The sequence below is a fragment of the Cibotium barometz genome, chromosome 42, assembly GCF_041138505.1.
Source record: "Cibotium barometz isolate CiBa-2024 chromosome 42, ASM4113850v1, whole genome shotgun sequence".
Classification (NCBI taxonomy): domain Eukaryota; kingdom Viridiplantae; phylum Streptophyta; class Polypodiopsida; order Cyatheales; family Cibotiaceae; genus Cibotium; species Cibotium barometz.
In genome coordinates, this window is record NC_141087.1 from 9,933,095 (window position 1) to 9,950,016 (window position 16,922).

At 44.1% G+C, this 16,922-nt stretch overlaps 1 protein-coding gene across 4 annotated transcripts in view; it reads left to right on the forward strand.

Annotated features, from left to right (window-relative positions):
• The first annotated feature begins 1,337 nt into the window (after window positions 1-1,337).
• LOC147614148 (peptide chain release factor 1, mitochondrial-like) overlaps window positions 1,338-16,922 on the forward strand; it is a 72,796-nt gene continuing 57,211 nt past the window's right edge. Inside the window, exons 1-2 of one of the 4 annotated variants that reach the window (XM_086780687.1) lie at window positions 1,338-1,562; window positions 1,648-1,751. In XM_086780687.1, the coding sequence (XP_086636813.1) occupies window positions 1,442-1,562; window positions 1,648-1,751 (225 nt within the window). In that variant the 5' untranslated portion in view covers window positions 1,338-1,441. The remainder of the gene's footprint in view (window positions 1,563-1,647; window positions 1,752-16,922) is intronic. The other 3 variants (XM_086780688.1, XM_086780685.1, XM_086780686.1) reach the window with 3 other exon arrangements.

Consider the following 16,922-nt stretch of genomic DNA (forward strand, 5'->3'; position numbering starts at 1 on the left):
GATGAGCTAGTGCACCCATATAGGGAAGCTATATTTACGGTTCTATCCAGTAAGATCCAATGACATATGTTTTGACAAGGCTAAGCTAAGCTCTTGACTTGAATAATGCCATGCTCATGGTGTTTACAAAAAAAGGCATGAACTTGGTTTGTGTGTGTGTGTGTGCACGCGTGCGCATGTGCATTACATTATTGGACCATTTTGTTGTTCTTCTTCATTGTCATCGTCTCATCAGTACTTTTCATTATGTATGGAATCTATAGAATATTATTATTATTACCAAAAAGATAATTTGGCAACATATATTGAACAAGAAATGAGATCAATTTTGAAGTAAGTTCCCGTTGTGTAAGTACATTGTCGCATGCTATACGACTTTCTTGCACTTGACTATTCTAAATTTTCAACTCTGAAAGTTCTTTAAAAAAAAAACACTGTCTTTTATAGATTTTAAAATATTGACATTACTTTCTTTCGCTAACTTGTAAATTTTAAATCATCATTATTTCCTTAACTTAGCAATAGTTTTGAAATAAGCAATCAATTCACATGCTATATTGCTCTATAATAAGTCATCATCCTCCACTTTCATCTCACTGAAAGTTCTCTACTAAATGGGGGAGAGTCACATTCCCCTAAGATTACAGTTTCAAGAGAAGACTTGTGTATGGACTTATGCTAACTCACTTTGTATATGTCTTTTTCTTTAAAAAAAACCTTTTTTTCTCCACTCATGTACAATGTACTTAATCAACATAGTTGTAGTGAGAAATATATCGATTTCAACAAGAACTAAAGTTGGTTAATATGTTCATGTGCAAGGAATTTATGAGATGATTCTTTTCTATCAATTAATGGAGCATTTATCTCCTTCCTATTACTCCCATAATTTTGTCACGAACACTTCTGCTATTATTTTTGTTATTACTTTAGTTTCTCTTATTGTAGTCCAATCTATTTCATTATGTTGTTTGTTGGAATGAATATTTGATTTGATAGTGTTGTGCACATTATGATTTGCATAAATCCCATGTCTTTTTGAAAAGTTGATTTTCTTTCCTTATAGCTTAGTGCTCTGCATAATGGAACCAACATTAATGCCACAACTGAGAAAGCTAGCATATCATCTTTGTCCCTTCAAAACAACTGTGCTCTGCATATTGGAACCAAAAGTCGATTTTCTTTCCTTACAGCTTAGTGCTTTGCATATTGGAACCAACATTAATGTCATCACTGGGAAAGCTAGCATATCATCTTTGTCCCTTCAAAATGTAAGTATCATCTTTGTCCCTTCAAAACAACTCTGAGAATGTAAGTAGGGCACCATATGCTTAAGTTTGAAAACAACATTAATGTCATCACTAAGCAAGCTAGCATATCATCTTCGTCCCTTCAAAACAACCGTGAGAATGTACATACGTGCGCTACACCAGCGAAGGGGATGAAGTGGCGGGTCTGGCTTGGTCTCGTTCAGCGAGCTCGCCTTGCTGCATCCAGAGGAGACTCCGCCAAAGGGCCCCTTCGGAGCTTATCTGCAACTGCTCGCCGTTTCTCAAGTGCTGGTAAGACCTTTGTCATAGCTACGGTCCCTGCGCTTTTGTGTCCGCTTTTTCTTTCCCCTAATTAATTGTCCTTCTGTCACCACAGCATCACGGAAACCATGGCTTTCGGAAGAAACACTAAGAGTTCTCAACAGCAGAGCGCTTGCCATTGAATCACGGCATGCTGGATTGACTAGGGCCGCCTCGCAGGTAAAACCTAAGCTCAGTCATCATGCATGAACATGTTGTCTTCGTGTAGCCCAGTTGTAAGGGGCTTGAATTTTAAGGGGGTGCCGGAGTTCAAACCCAAACCCCGCTTGTCTACAGCTCACAATGTGTCAGCCGATCATGGAGGTAAAACCTTTCGAGTGAAAGAGGGGAAGATGGTTGAAGTGTGCGGTCTACAGCTCACGAAGTGGCGGCCGATTATGAAAGGGTTGCAGCAGTCGGATGTGCCTATCACTAGATAAATGCATTACACTCTGTAGAAAAAGTATAACCTTATATTCAATCTTAAAGTGATTAAAAGCAGCAAAAGTAGGACTGTACATTCAATCTGCACCGTCAACCACACTGTAGACTACTCATGCTTGTATTCCTATCTCGCATAGCTTTCAGCACTCTGTGATTGAGGACCCTTGTACGGTCTTGTCATGTAATTTGGATGATGTGAGCAAAGGAATTCATCGGGATAATCCAGCTTAGCAGTCTATCTGGTTGTGTTGATAAAGGAGCCCTCTAGTATTGCCCTGTCCAAGTGAACTCTGTGGATGAGCCACGTGCCATCGTGCTATGTGGGTAGATGATGGGGACTAAATCCTATGAAGGTAGCTGTTGATAAATCACCAAGTCAAACACTAAACTATCTTGCAAGGGGAAACATTATCTTTCAAAACGTGCTCACGAAGTAGTGGCCGATCATGGAGGGGTTTCAGCAGTTGGATGTGCCTATCACTAAACAAATGCATTACACTCTGTAGAAGAGTATGACCTTATATTCAATCTTGAAGTGATTGAAAGGAGAAAAAGTAAGACCATACATTCAATCTGCACCGTCAACCACATGGTAGACTACTCGTGCTTGTTTTCCTATATCGCATAGCTGTCAGCCCTCTGTGATTGAGGACCCTTGTACGGTCTTGTCATGTAATTTGGATGATTTGAGCAAAGGAATTCATCGGGATAATCTGGCTTAGCAGTCCATCTGGTTGTGTTGAGAAAGTAGCCATCTATGCCCTGTCCAAGTGAACTCTATGGATGAGCCATGCGCCATTGTGCAATGTGGGTAGATGATGGGGACTAAATCCTATGAAGGTAGATAAATCACCAAGTCAAACACTAAACTCCTAATATGTGAATCTTGAAAGGGGAAAGATTATCTTTCAAAATGTGCATGGAACCATATCCCTTACTAGGAGGACAAAGCTTCTAGTCATACAGGGAGATGGTAGATATTGGTGGTCTGAGCAGGTAGATGCAAATTCTAGTGAGAGATTGTGAGGAGCAGCAAACTATTGTTATGAGTCATGAGCTGGAAGTGCTTCATCAGGAGGTGCTCGACCAGGTGCTTAGTCAGAGGATAACAGTTGCAGGTTCTCGTGTTGACAAGTCCCGAGGGCAGAATTTAAGATTCTGTAAAGAACTTATAGCTTCAATGGAGGCCTCATTGCATCAAGTGGCTAAGAGTTCAGTTGGTCAACTCTTTTGTTGAATGCCTATTACAATACATGGCTTGGGGAGAATGTGACGCACATCCAGTCCATGGTCATCATTAGCAAGATTGTGGAAGTGTTCCTGAAGACAGGTGGGCAGCCTCTGCTAAGGGCAGGCTCTTTACAAGTGCAGCAGCAGGTGTTCAGCCATACCAGGCGGTAGAATGATTGCCTAACCTACCCTGGTCTACCCTCATTTGGTCGTTGGACTAGGGTTCCCAAAACCTGCACTTATAATACAGATACCTCCATGTGCCACCCAAGCGTAGTGGGTGCACGTATACTAATACTTTCCCATCTTTCATTTGGGCCACGGAGGCTTGAGGGATCAGGGCTTATGAGGAGGATGGGGGAGGACTAGCCCTTCAGGTCTCACCATCGTATTGTAGCAGTACCAGTCATAGTCCCCCCCTACAGGTGACTGGCGGCCAGGCTCATGCCAGAGATGGGAGATTTGCAATGGCACATTTGGTGTGCTAGATGCAGTGAACATGCAATAAACATTTTAATCACATCGTGTTTTATCCAAGGCTTGGAATAAGTTGCGGTTTGTGATGTTCTTTGATCAATAATCTGAGAACAGAAGGATAACGTGGAACACATATGCGATCCAGATAGTATAGTAATGAATATGCTTCGTGTATCCTTGCTTTTGAGGTAGAAGATGGTGAATTCTACATAACACTTTGCAAAGTTTTCATCATCTTTGAATTGTCACTTAAAAGACGATTGAATCTCCATAGAAATCATAGATACAGTTATTGTGGAAGCACGAGGGAGACGACTGCGAGCATTTGCTATACCACATTTTCGAGTCTCGGAACATATTTGTTAGCTATGTGAAAATTGGCTAAAAACTCCACCGATTGGGCGTGCCGTGCATTGACAGACTGAGTTGAGATGTATTTTAAGGAGTGATGGTATGTCTTTCCGATTGAATCGGCTCCAAGAAGGTAGTGTGTGCATTGACAATTGCCATTAAGGAGTTTAAATGCCTGAATAGACATTAACTTCTTATCATAGACAGGATAAGGAGTTTAAATGCCTGACTGCTTGTGGCTGTCCAAAGCTATGACATGCCCTTGCTGCGTGCACTTGCTTGCGGAAGCGTTTTAATGATAAGAAAATGATGCTTAAAAACTGAATCGCAAAACTGAATCACCAGATTGGGTCCCAATCCACCCTCTCAAGGGCCCCCACCTTATTGGTGTGTTTGCTTTATTGCTTGCAAGAGAACGAGTACAAGATTGGCCCACGGGACTGAACTTGACTGGGACTGTACGCGACCTGTTCTGGGCTGAATATGGCTGCCCCTTGGGCTGAGTTTGCTGCCCCTGAATGCTGCCCTGACCTGCTGCTCTGGCCGCCCGTGAATAGGTGCATTTTGATGCAGTTCTGGCCACCTTGCATGTGCTAAAACTGTCTTGCTGCTGGCTGCGTTTTAGGCCTGCTGGATGCCCCGGAGCTGAGCGTTATGCTCCTTGATGAGCGTCTGTAACATGCAGCGGAATTATGTGTAATGAACGATCCTGTCACACAAGTCTCACACCGCCTTCTTTATCCTGAGTTTCGCGAGTCTTTAGCAATCCACTTTTATCACTTCAAACTTAAAGAGATGAGAGAGAGAGAGATAGATCTGAACACCTTACTGGGTCCCAAACTACCCACTGAAGGGTCCCCTCCTATTGATAGGATTATTTGCTTTATTATCTTTGAAGAGAATGAATGAGGACTGACTTTGGACTGTAGACAAGCCAAACTCAAGACCTTTGAAAGATAAAGAGTCAGGCTGAAACTGTACACGGCTGTAGAAGCACCAATAATGACCGATCTCAAGCCTATGCACTCTTCCAATGGAATGTAGGAAGGCTGCAAGTTTGAGGCTGAGAGAAGGGGCTGAGTGGGACTGTTCTAGGCTGTGAATATATGCTAAAAATGAATGAATGAATGCGTTTTATCTTCACTGACTTATTTGCCTGTCTGCCATAAGCTTCCTGTGCTTTGGTCAAGTGGTCTTTAACTGACTCAATGATTTCGAAAAATGCTTCTGTCGTTTTGTTAGCCTCAAGAGATGGAGACACCATTCTCATCAAAAGAGAAGAGAAACGATGACCAAAGGCTGCCTCATATAGGGAGTCCGTTTGACATTGGATGAATGAGTATCGTTCAAGAGGCTTGGACCAATGGAAGATAATATTCCCATTTGGATTGCTGGTCATGACAGTATGACTGGAGAACATTGAAGGCGTATGTGGAATCTTAACTTTTTGATAAATCTTACAGTCTTGAACATGTGAATAAACATCACGCCTCATTTTTGGCCAATAAAGGACTGTTTCAATTTCTCGAGGGTACTCTTGATACCTCAATGTCCCCCAACAATGGAGTCATGGGCATCATGGAAAAGAGCCTCGCTTTCTCCGAATGACACAGAGGTGGTTCTTGTAGAATAGCCAATCGTTCTGCACTGAGTAATGGCTAGCTCATAGGCGAGAGCCAAACTGTATTAGAGTACCAAACTCAGGGAAATCGACATACTGATCTTTCATGCTATCTAAGTCTTTCCCAGTGATTTCGAGAATGGTAGACTCTTGCATGGTCTGGATGCGGGTCTTTCTACTAAGAGCATCGGCCATTGGGTAATGCTTGCCAGGTATGTACTTGTTTAGTCCTCCAAACTATTGGAAGAGCTGACTCCATTTGGTGTGCTGATCACTCCACTGGGCACTTGGCATTGTCCGGAGCCACTTAAGTGCTTGGTGGTCTGTGTTGACTATGAAAACGCGTCCATAAGGAACAGGTTTCAAATGTTTGAGTACTGACTGCTGTTCTAGCTTGCCCTTGAAAGTCTTGGAAAGACGATAGGGAAACTTGCTAGGAGGTTCTGCCCTAGGGACCAAATCGATATGATGATCCTCAAGATGAGACGGTGGGAAATTGGGTGGGAGATCAAAGGAGATCTTCCAATTGAGGGACTGAAGAAGAAGATGAGACAGCTGTTATCGTTGAGATAGAAGTCATCTGAGCATAAATCGATGCTCCTTCCGCTCCCTTGCGGATAGCTCGTCGGGCCTGGAGATAAGAAATCATAGGAATGCCAAGAATGCTCCTATCTCCATGAATCATGACAGGCTTAGGAAAACTTTAGAGATAATAAAGTTGTCCGGGCCCCCAATTGGGAATAGGTTTATACTGACGAAACCACTGGAATTCCAAGATCATGTCACATCCCAAAAGGGGAGAGACAAGGAAATCTCGTTGGAATGAGGCCTTTTGAACCTGAAAAGAAAAGTGTTGTGCCCATTGAGATATGTGGGTGCGGAGACCAGGTATGATAGGGCACTAAGATACAGCTCATGTTGGTAGCCAACTGGGGAGAGATGGTGTCCTCAGAACAGCCCATGTCAAAAAGAACTATGAACTGGTGGCCCTTGGCAGAGCCACAAGGTTGGATGAGGCTTCTCTATGTGGTTGTTGTTGGGTAGGAGGGCAGCTAGCTTGCACACACACACAACCTCAAGCACAGAGAAATGTGAGTGCTGGAAAAGATGTACTCAATAATGATGTGAAATAAAAGTACAAGTGAGTACTAAAAATGTCACGTGCACTTTGCATTGTAGTGCATGGTGACAAATTGGCTCATCATCATCAATGCAACATTGTAACAGTATTAGTACCATTCAGGATGATATTTGTCGTACGTCGTGACTCCATTGTAATCCTCAGTCCAGGATAAGTCAGGCACGAGCTACGTAGGTCATTCTCAACCATAGCAAGTCAGTCAGTCAGTCAGTCTAAGTCCCTTAACCCACTTAAAGAGACGCATTCATGCATATACAATTAGTAGAAACCTTAGGGTTTGCATCAGAAAGCATTTTGCATATTGCACATCATTCATCCATTGCATCTAGGCCATGGTAAACACCCCATATATCATCTAGTATTTATCAGGAATTTTTTGGTAAAATTTTCATCATTTTCAGCATTTTATATATATTTTATGCATTTAATGTGGACATGAGCAGACGGCCAGCTCTGTAGCTAGCCGATTGGCTCTTGTGGTCCATATAAATAGAGCCCTAGCATATTCAGCCATTCATTCAATCATCAATCAGCATTGAGCATTCAAGCGCTTGGCATCTTCAGCACAAGGAGCAAAGCGATTGCAGTTTCAGCCACCAGCCCTCAGCGTTAGTCTCCTGTAGCCAATTCAACACTTCTATATCAGCAAAACGCATCAGTTCAGCATTCAGCCAGTAGTTCATCTAGCGTTTTCTACATCCATACAGTTTTCAGCATTCATCATCTCATCGTTTTGCTCCAGCCACTTGGTGAAGGTAAAACGCAGCATTCATATTCATTTACAGCATTCATACTCAGTCTAGAACAGTCCCAAACAGCCCCTCTCTCAGCCACAGCTTTGCATCCCCTTCTCATTCCATTGGGAAGAGTGCATAGGCTCGAGATTGGACATCTTTGGTGCTTCTACAGCAGTGTACAGTTCAGCCCAACACTTGGTCTTTAGAGGTCTTGCGTTTGGCTTATCGTCAGTCACACCGTCAGTCTCTTTAAAGATAATAAAGCAAATACTACCTCGGTAACGGGATAGATCTCTCATATCTCTTAAAAGTTTGAAGTCTTAAAGTGGATTGCTAAACTCGCGAAACTACAGAAGACGGTGTGAGCATTTGTGTGACAGGATCCTCCAATACGAATGCTTCCGTTGCATGTTACAGAAAAGCATAGGGCTAAGTGCCCAACACACATAAGTGTGTTCACACGGGGAAAAAACTTGTGACCATTCACAGGGAAAAAGTTCCCGTAAGTAAGCTGGGTTCACACCTGAACTAGCTGGGAGTGGACATGACCAACAAACCCCCCTCAAGTGAACGGTGTGAACGGGTAGCAGCAGGGTGATAAAGTTGTGTGAATGCTGCCCTGCACTATGCTCCACGGTAAGAGTGAACTGCAGTGCCAATGGGAAAAGCAAGCACTATATGACGGGGAAAAGGAGAATCCCCAATGTCATAGTGCTAATGCTAGACCACAGTAGTACATAAACGCATCACCTGAAATGCATGTCAAAGATCATGTGGACATCAACTGCATCAAATCAAGAAGCATCGCATAATACCCCCCTGAAGTCAAGTATCCAAATGCCAAGTTGAACTGCATGTAATCCACATCAATGCTCTGTAACTGCACGAGCGATAAGCATAAGAAGAGGTAGCAGATATACGCATGTGTAAAGGCAACAGGATCTAGAAGTCATGCCTGTGAGACATGCAATGTAAACTGTAAGAGGGAAACTCATCAATGGAGGATCCGATGAGGAAAAATCAGCAATGGTAGGTTTGATAAAAGTAAAAATTCAGCAATGGGAAAAGCTGAAAATGGGGAGAAAAAGTGGGGGCTCGAGGCGGGCATCAGCCAATGTTATGAGAGGATGGGTAAACTCTCAGCGATGCCATGATCAATGGCATGTATGGCAAGTGTAAAGATGCATAATCCCACAATGAATAGTATACTTGTGATATGTCAAAACCATGAGAGCAAGCCAACACTGGCCAAGTGTGTAAAAGGCACTCCTAGTAAACTTCACATGTGAGAAAGTGACAATGTCAACACTGTAGAAACAATCCCGTTGCAAGGGAAAAACAGCATAAAAGGCATCTCCAGTAGACATCACATAAGAGAAAGCGTCTAGCATAGACAAGCATAAGGGTCAACAAGCATAAGTGACCATGAGGCATCACCAACTGCATGTAGGCAAGTAAAATGCCCCCTTGAAATGCATCTGCCAGACAATGCATATCAAGGAGTACAGACTATAGAGCATAGTCATCAAAAGCAACGGCATTAGAAGACATCTTTGCAGGTGATGAAGATGTAAGGGTCAAGGTTGATACATGTGTAGTCAAATTGGCCTGATCTGCACCTGTGGAAGAAGTGCCAGCTTCTTCTTTTTTCACTCTCAATACGCTTCCTGCATTCCTCTATGGTGTGCCTTGTTTTCCTGCAATAATTACAATGCCTTTTCTTTTCAGGTTGTCCTCTATCTTGGGAGGATCTGATGGGCTAGGTTTAGGCCCAGATCTATTCCCACAAAACGGAGAAGCCATTGCTGACTCAGCAGACATCATGTTGTTCATGTTGGAACGAGATTGCTCTTCATTGAGCAAGAGAGCCACAAGGTTGTCAAAAGTGACCGCATTAGGTGCATTGCCAGCTAACAACCGCAAAGTGGTGCCAAATGTCTGATAAGAGTCAGGCAAATTACGCAAAACTGTCTGAACAAGATAGCCATCTGTCAAGACCTCATCAATGTTAATGAGTTGCGCTCGTAGGTCTTTCACATGCGTAAGGTATTGATCAATAGAGTCACCTTCAAGCATGCGGTCAGTCTCAAGCTTGCCCCGAAGGTAAGCTACACGAGTCTCATTGCGACTTGAATACAATGCCGCCAAGGTATCCCAAGCACCCTTTGCAGTGGTGCAGGAACGAATGTGCGGAATTATATGCCTGCGGCACGAGAGAGCAATCAACGCATGGGCCTGAGCATCCCTAGCATCCCAAGTACGCTGCTGCTGAGTAGGAGGACGAGGAGGTGGACTTGAAGGAGGGTGAGTGGGAATCACTTCACCTTCCGTTGGAGCAGGTGCAAGAGGACGCTCCTCAATGCCATCCACATATAGCCATATATTCTTGGCAACCAATACATGATGCATCATATAAGCCCACATAGGGTAGTTATCCCTGTTGAGCTTGTCCTCTTGAGAGAGCATTCCAAAGAGGTCATTATTACTGTTGGCCATGATAACACAACAAATCTGTCACAAGTCACCACGTTAGGCAATGCCCAGCAAAACCGTAAGAATGCGGGAGATAAATAGCAGGATGATCAATGGACTGAAAGGAAACTCCTTCACCATGAGAAATACATATGCATGTCCCAAATCTGCAAGTGTACTGCACGATGATGCAAATCTGTCAAAGTGTCCACAATGGCATACATATATTGCAGCAAACCACAAATGTATACATGTGCCGTGAAAAACATGATCAGCTAACACCTGTAAAAGCTGCAAGTGCACAAATCCTGGCAAAATCAAAGGTAAGTTGGTCGAATGCTCCAAAATTGGGCTCAGTGTAGAAAAGCCCTAATTTTTAGGTAGCCAATTAGACCAAATCTAAATCGGATGAGCACCTATAAAGCTGCTAAAGCAATTGTCACCTGCACCAAATGCTGTAATGTCCCAAAAAATTGGGGGAAATGTCCCAATGCCAAGTAAATGTGCCTGTAACACCCGAAATTGCCTGTAAATAGTGCCAATTTTTGCAAAATCCCCAAATTTCTAGTGCAATTGTGCACCAAATCTGTTGAAATCAATGCCAATGTGTGCCAATGTTGCAATTGTAGGCTCAGTGGTAAAAAGCCCCAAATTTCAATAGGCAGATCTGAGATTTCAACTGGTCAAAAATTTGCAAATCCCACAAACCTGAAATCTTGGAGTTGCAGTTGGGCAGCAGGTACAATAGGCAGGTAGATCTAAGGCAGGGGCGTGTAGATCTGAGACGGCGGTACAAGGCGCAGGTACAGGGTGGCGCCAGATTTGAAGTTGATCAGCACCGTATAGGCGATGGTGGGCAGGCGACGACGATGCAGTGGCGATGGACGACGTATGATGCAGGCAGCGCTATTGCAAGAGGCGACAGCTGCGAACGCAGATCTGAGCGGCGGCGGCGGCGCACGCGGATTTGATAGGCGGTGGCGGTACAGGCACCGTCGTACAACAAAGCAGTACTTAGCAGAGAGAGTACGGGCAGATCCAGCTAGAGAGATAGTGTGGCATGTCTAAAGTATGCAATAGGCTGAAGCTCAAGGCTGAAGCTCAAGGCTGAAGGGCAGCAGGGGGAAAACCCTAACCCTAATGTTGGGGGGCAGCAGGGTGTAACCCTTACCCTAACCCTAACCCTAACCAGGCTCTGATACCAATGTTGGGTAGGAGGGCAACTAGCCTGCACACACACACACACACAACCTCAAGCACAGAGAAACATGTGCTGGAAAAGATGTACTCAATAATGATGTGAAATAAAAGTACAAGTGAGTACGAAAAAGCCTAGGGCGAAGTGCCCAACACACATAAGTGTGCTCACACGGGGAAAAAACCTGTCCAGTCACAGGGAAAAAGTGTCCGTGAGTAAGTTGGGTTCACACCTGAACTAGCCGGGAGTGGACATGACCAACAGTTGTAGCCTCACCCTCCTACTTAGTGTATCAAGCACCATGGATGGCATGGGATGCATAGAAGGTAAGAGCTGAATCGCATTGGTGGTAGTAGGCGGTTCTGGAGGAGCGGGAGATGCTCACTTGTGGCAGAAGGCTCTTTGGAGGCTTGCTTCGCTTGCCATTTTTGACAATCCTTCTTACCATGCCCAATGGCATGACAGAAAAAACATCTGTTGTTTAACTGGTACTTTCTTTGCTCCTCTGGAGGAAGATATCCTCTAGTGATGCCTGCTTAAGCCTTTTCCTCAAGGGTTTTCTTAGGCTTGGGTTCCTTACTTCCGAACTAGAGCTAGGACTGTTGTCTGTCTTAGCGTCTTTAGAAGACGGAGTACCCTTCCCCGGTTGGGGTTTGGTGCTAGACTGCGGTTGTTAAGGCTTGCTTCCGTTCATTTTCATTTCTTCATTTTGAGCGAGAGTCAAAGCCTGGTCTTATGTGCTACGAACTGTGAACCGGATGTTAGGATCTAATCCACGAATGAATTGATCCATCTTGGCCTGCTCAGATAACCCTAACTGTTGTGCTAAAGTTATAACCTTACCGGAAAACTGAAGCACGGGGGACCCGTTCTGTTTGAGTCCATAGAACTCATATGCCAGGTTGGTCAAATACTGGGGAGGGAGAAATCTGGTCTTAAGGTCATGGACAAAGGTATCCTAGCGAAAAGCTCTGACACTTGTGATGTGGTCTGTATGGAGACTAGACCAATGCTGCCAAGTGATTGCCTCACCCGTGAGGTGGGGAGCCGCTACGTGGACTTTGTCTTGAGGGTTTCTTAGCTTTGCCAATGGAAAATAAGCTTTAAACTGATGAATAAATTGATTTACAGCTAAACGATCACAATTACCATCATGCTTACTAAAATTCGATTGAGTTCGGATGATTGTGGTTGATGTCACGGGATTCTAGCTGGTGGCACCTATGGGTGGGGAAATTGAAGAGAGGTTGCTGATACTTTTCCCGTTGGTGTTCGAGTAACATGCGCTCTCGATTGAGCTCTTCTTGGTGCTCCTGAGCGGCGAGTTTAGCCTGATGTCGGTCTTCGTCAATCCTGCGTTGGGCTTCCTCATAGTCTCGTCTGTTTCCTTTTTCTTCCGGCCGTCTTGCTTGATCCTCTCGTCTTTGTTGTTCCATCCGAAAGAAGAGGGTGACGAAGTCGGGCGTAACTGGAGGACTGGGTTTTGCTACTGTTGCTTCCAAGAGTTGGAGACGCTCCATAAGAAGCTGGTTTTGTGCTCGGAGTAGAGCTATGGTTCCTATAGTAAGCAGAAGGGCAAGGTCTCCTTCGGGGGAGATGTCTTCCTGCTGATGTGTACTCTCCTATGTAGACATGTTACTGAAGTCGGTGGTCGTGCCGGAGCGAAGTATGACCATCCAAGGATACTCTCACGCTAGGATGTAGCTGAACTGATACCAATGTAACATGCAACGGAATTATGCGTAATGAAGGATCTTGTCACACAAGTCTCACACTGCCTTCTTTATCTTGAGTTTCGCAAGTCTTTAGCAATCCACTTTTATCACTTCAAGCTTTAAGAGATGAGAGAGAGAGAGAGAGAGAGAGAGAGAGAGAGATCTGAACACTTTATTGGGTCCCAAATTACCCACTAAAGGGTCCCCTCCCATTGCTAGGAGTATTTGCTTTATTATCTCTGAAGAGAATGAATGAGGATTGACTTTGGACTATAGACAAGCCAAACGCAAGACCTTTGAAAGACCAAGAGTCGGGTTGAACTATACATGGTTGTTGAAGCACCAATGATGACCGATCTCAAGCCTACGCACTCTTCTTATGGAATCTAGGAAGGCTGCAAATTTGAGGCTGAGAGAAGAGGCTGATTGGGACTGTTCTAGGCTGTGAATATATGCTGAAAATGAATGAATGAATGCGTTTTACCTTCACCGGTAGGGCTGTAGCAAAATGATGATGTGAGTGAATGCTGAAAACTGTATGTATGCTGAAAATGCAAGGTAGTGATATGCTTCTACTGGCTGAATGCTGTGGATGCTGCGTTGTGTTGATGTAGGGCTGAATGCTTCATGCGTAGATGTTCCTTGTGTTGAAGGGAAACACTTGACTCCAATGATTATGAGATGAATGAATGAATGCAATGCTTAGGCTATTTATATGCCTCTCATGAGCAGGTCGGCTGGCTGAAAGCTGGCCGATTGCATCATGTCTTGCATAAAATGGATAATGTTGATAATAATATGGTAAAAATGCTAGATAAATGCTATACAATATGGAAAAAATAATGGATGATATTTTGAGTCTTCTACAATGATCTAGATGGTCTATATGCATATGGGATGAATGATATGCAAAATGCAAACATGTTCTGATGCAAACCCTAAGATGCAAGACATGATTGCATCATGTCTTGCATAAAATGGATAATGTTGATAATAATATGGTAAAAATGCGAGATAAATGCTATAAAATATGGGAAAAATAATGGATGATATTATGAGTCTTCTACAATGATCTAGATGGTCTATATGCATATGGGATGAATGATATGCAAAATGCAAACATGTTCTGATGCAAACCCTAAGGCTTCTACTGACTTCTATATGCATGAATGATTCTCTCCAAGTGGGTTAAGGGACTTTGACTGACTGACTCTCTAAGGTTGAGGAATGACCTACGTAGCTCGTGCTTGACATATCCTGGACTGAGGATTACAATGGGGTCACGACATTTGACAAATATTAAATCCTAAAGGGTTCTACTGCTGTACATTGTTGCATTGATGATGAGCCATCTTGTCACCATGCACTACAATGCATAGTGCAAGTGACGGCTTCAGATGATGGCTGACCTGGTTGCGCTTCCTTGATATGGTGCGTTGCTCCCCTTGCTGAGAGATTCTCCCTTGCTTGCCTTGGCTGAGAGATGAGCTCCTCAAGTGTTGGCTATGACAAGATGTCTTTCTTGTCCCAGATCTGCCCTATATATAGCCACATGCTTGGGCTAGGGTTGGCTAGGGTTGGTCCCTTTTTATGGTCATGAAAGGGTGTGCCTGGGGCACACACATTCATGCACTTTTTGGTCCTTTCGGATATCTTTTGAAGAGTGCTGGACAACCCTTGACGAGCCACATCCATGGCCTCTTTTTGGGTATGCAAACTAGGGTGTCCGTGGATACCAAGCCCCAACTTAGCCATTGCTAGTGACCACATGATGATGTGGCTTTTGCACATGGCAATACACATTTGCTTGGGACTTGGACAAGGACTTGGCCCCTAACCCAGCCTTCCCAGACCCCCAACCATGGGTCTAATAAGTGTCCGGTCTAGCCTGTACAACATTACATCTTGCATAGAGGGTTACATAGTTTTGTGCCATGGGTACAAGAAGACTTACCCTATTGAGTCTTGACATAAATGACGCTTGGCGACTTGTCTCTTGAACTAGGGCTCACAACATGCTCTTGGCTTATAAGAAAAGGTATCCTTTGTCTTAACGTCAGCGTAGCACCCTAGGACAATGCTGATATGATTGTGTAACCATAGTAACCCAAGTTTCATAAACGTTTCATACTTTTCCTAAAAGTTTCATGAACATTTCATACAAGGGGAGATTTACAAGGGCCAAAAATATCTTCAAGAGCATTTACAACACTTTGATACACTCAAAAACTCCCTGATTTGCACTTAAGAATTTGCATACATGTATACAACGTGAGTCCCGAGTCTGGAGTGTTGACTCTTGAGGCTCAGACCTGTCACTTATCACATGTCAGTGCCAAGCATGAAGTGACTTTTGGACTTGTCACTTGTGGTGTACACTGAGTGTTGCGAGATCCGGTGGATGTTGGTAGAGGCCCTGCAAAGTCCATAGAAATGTCGATGAAAGGTCTGTCGGGGATAGGTAAAGGTTGAAGTAAACCATCCTTTTACAAATGTGGAACCTTTACTTTTTGACAAATCTTATAGGCTTAAACATCACACCTCATTTTTGCCGTTCCAATTTCTACCTCTATGGCCTCCAACTAAGGAGTCATGGGCATCATGGAGAAGAGTTGCTCGCTTTTCCCGAATGACACAGAGGATTATATCATCTCCAGAGGGTCTACATCACCTTTTTTCTACTTGTATTGGCCATTTATGAGGCCCTGCCTTGGCATATCTTAGCAGAGATTATTCAACATTTTTCTACCATTTTTTGGATATTTTTAGGCATTTTTGTAGCATTTTATGCTTCTGTCTTGCTGTTGGCCTGCTACAGTTGGCTAACCAGCACTCTGGGGGAATATATAATGTCACGATTGTGACTTAGTTCATTATACAGTCTCCTCATGATTACAGATACTGAAGTGACATGATTACAGAGGACCCCTACACTCGGATGGTCACGACTATTCACTCTAGAGACATGCCTCTTCATCAAGAGCCACACTCCTTCGACGACTGGTCACACCCCTTCGCTCTAGGGTTGCAACTCTTCACCCAATGGTTGCAGCTATTCGTCCAAAGGATGTGTCTCTTCGCCTAGAGTCATGACTATTGGTCATGGGATGTGTCTTTTCATTCGTGTCTCTTGAACTCCTATATAAGGAGCCTGTTGTATCACAATTTCAATCAATCAATCAAACATCTGTGTTCAAGTCTACTTTCAGTTTCAGTCTTAAATACACAGATAGTGGATGAAATACTAAGTAATAATAGTAATCCTCACAGTGGTATCAGAGCAAATTTTTTTTCCCGGGCCTACGGTTGTGAGCCTCTCATCCTCTCCGCTCTACTCCCCTACCCGGCGTTGTATGGAAGCAGAAGAAAGATGGAACCTGCATCTACGAGTATGAGGTAACCTAAACCTTCTTTCTCAATTCACATATAGAAGACAGATGCACAGAAGTGTGTGTGGCGTACCCGGTGAGTGCGCAGAGATTTCCGGCTGGTAGCTCTTCGTGTGCCTCTTCATCGGGTTGTGCCCTTTCATGTATGGGTTCGCACCCCTTCACACGCACGATGGCACCACGAGAAGGCACCTCCTCGCATGGCACCTCTTCGCTGATCCTCACGGCTGCGCACCTCTTGGCCGCCAGCGCATAAGCGCTACGATTCAATAATTCAGCCCTTCGTGGGTTTAATCAACGGCGCAGCCCCTTCGTGGGTTTAATAAACGACGCAGCCCTTCGTGGGTTTCATAAAACGACCAGCCGACCAGCCGGTTTCATAAAACGACCAGCCGGCCAGCCCATTAATAAATTTGGGCGGCCCTTTTTTTTTAACCCACGTACCCTTTTGTTACATTAAAAAAAAAAAAACGACGACTATGGGGCCAGCGCAACGACTTCATCCGCCGGCCAGCCTATTCGTTTCACTCGCACGCCGTTCGAGAGAAGGTGCGCTCCTCTCCCACTCTGCCACGC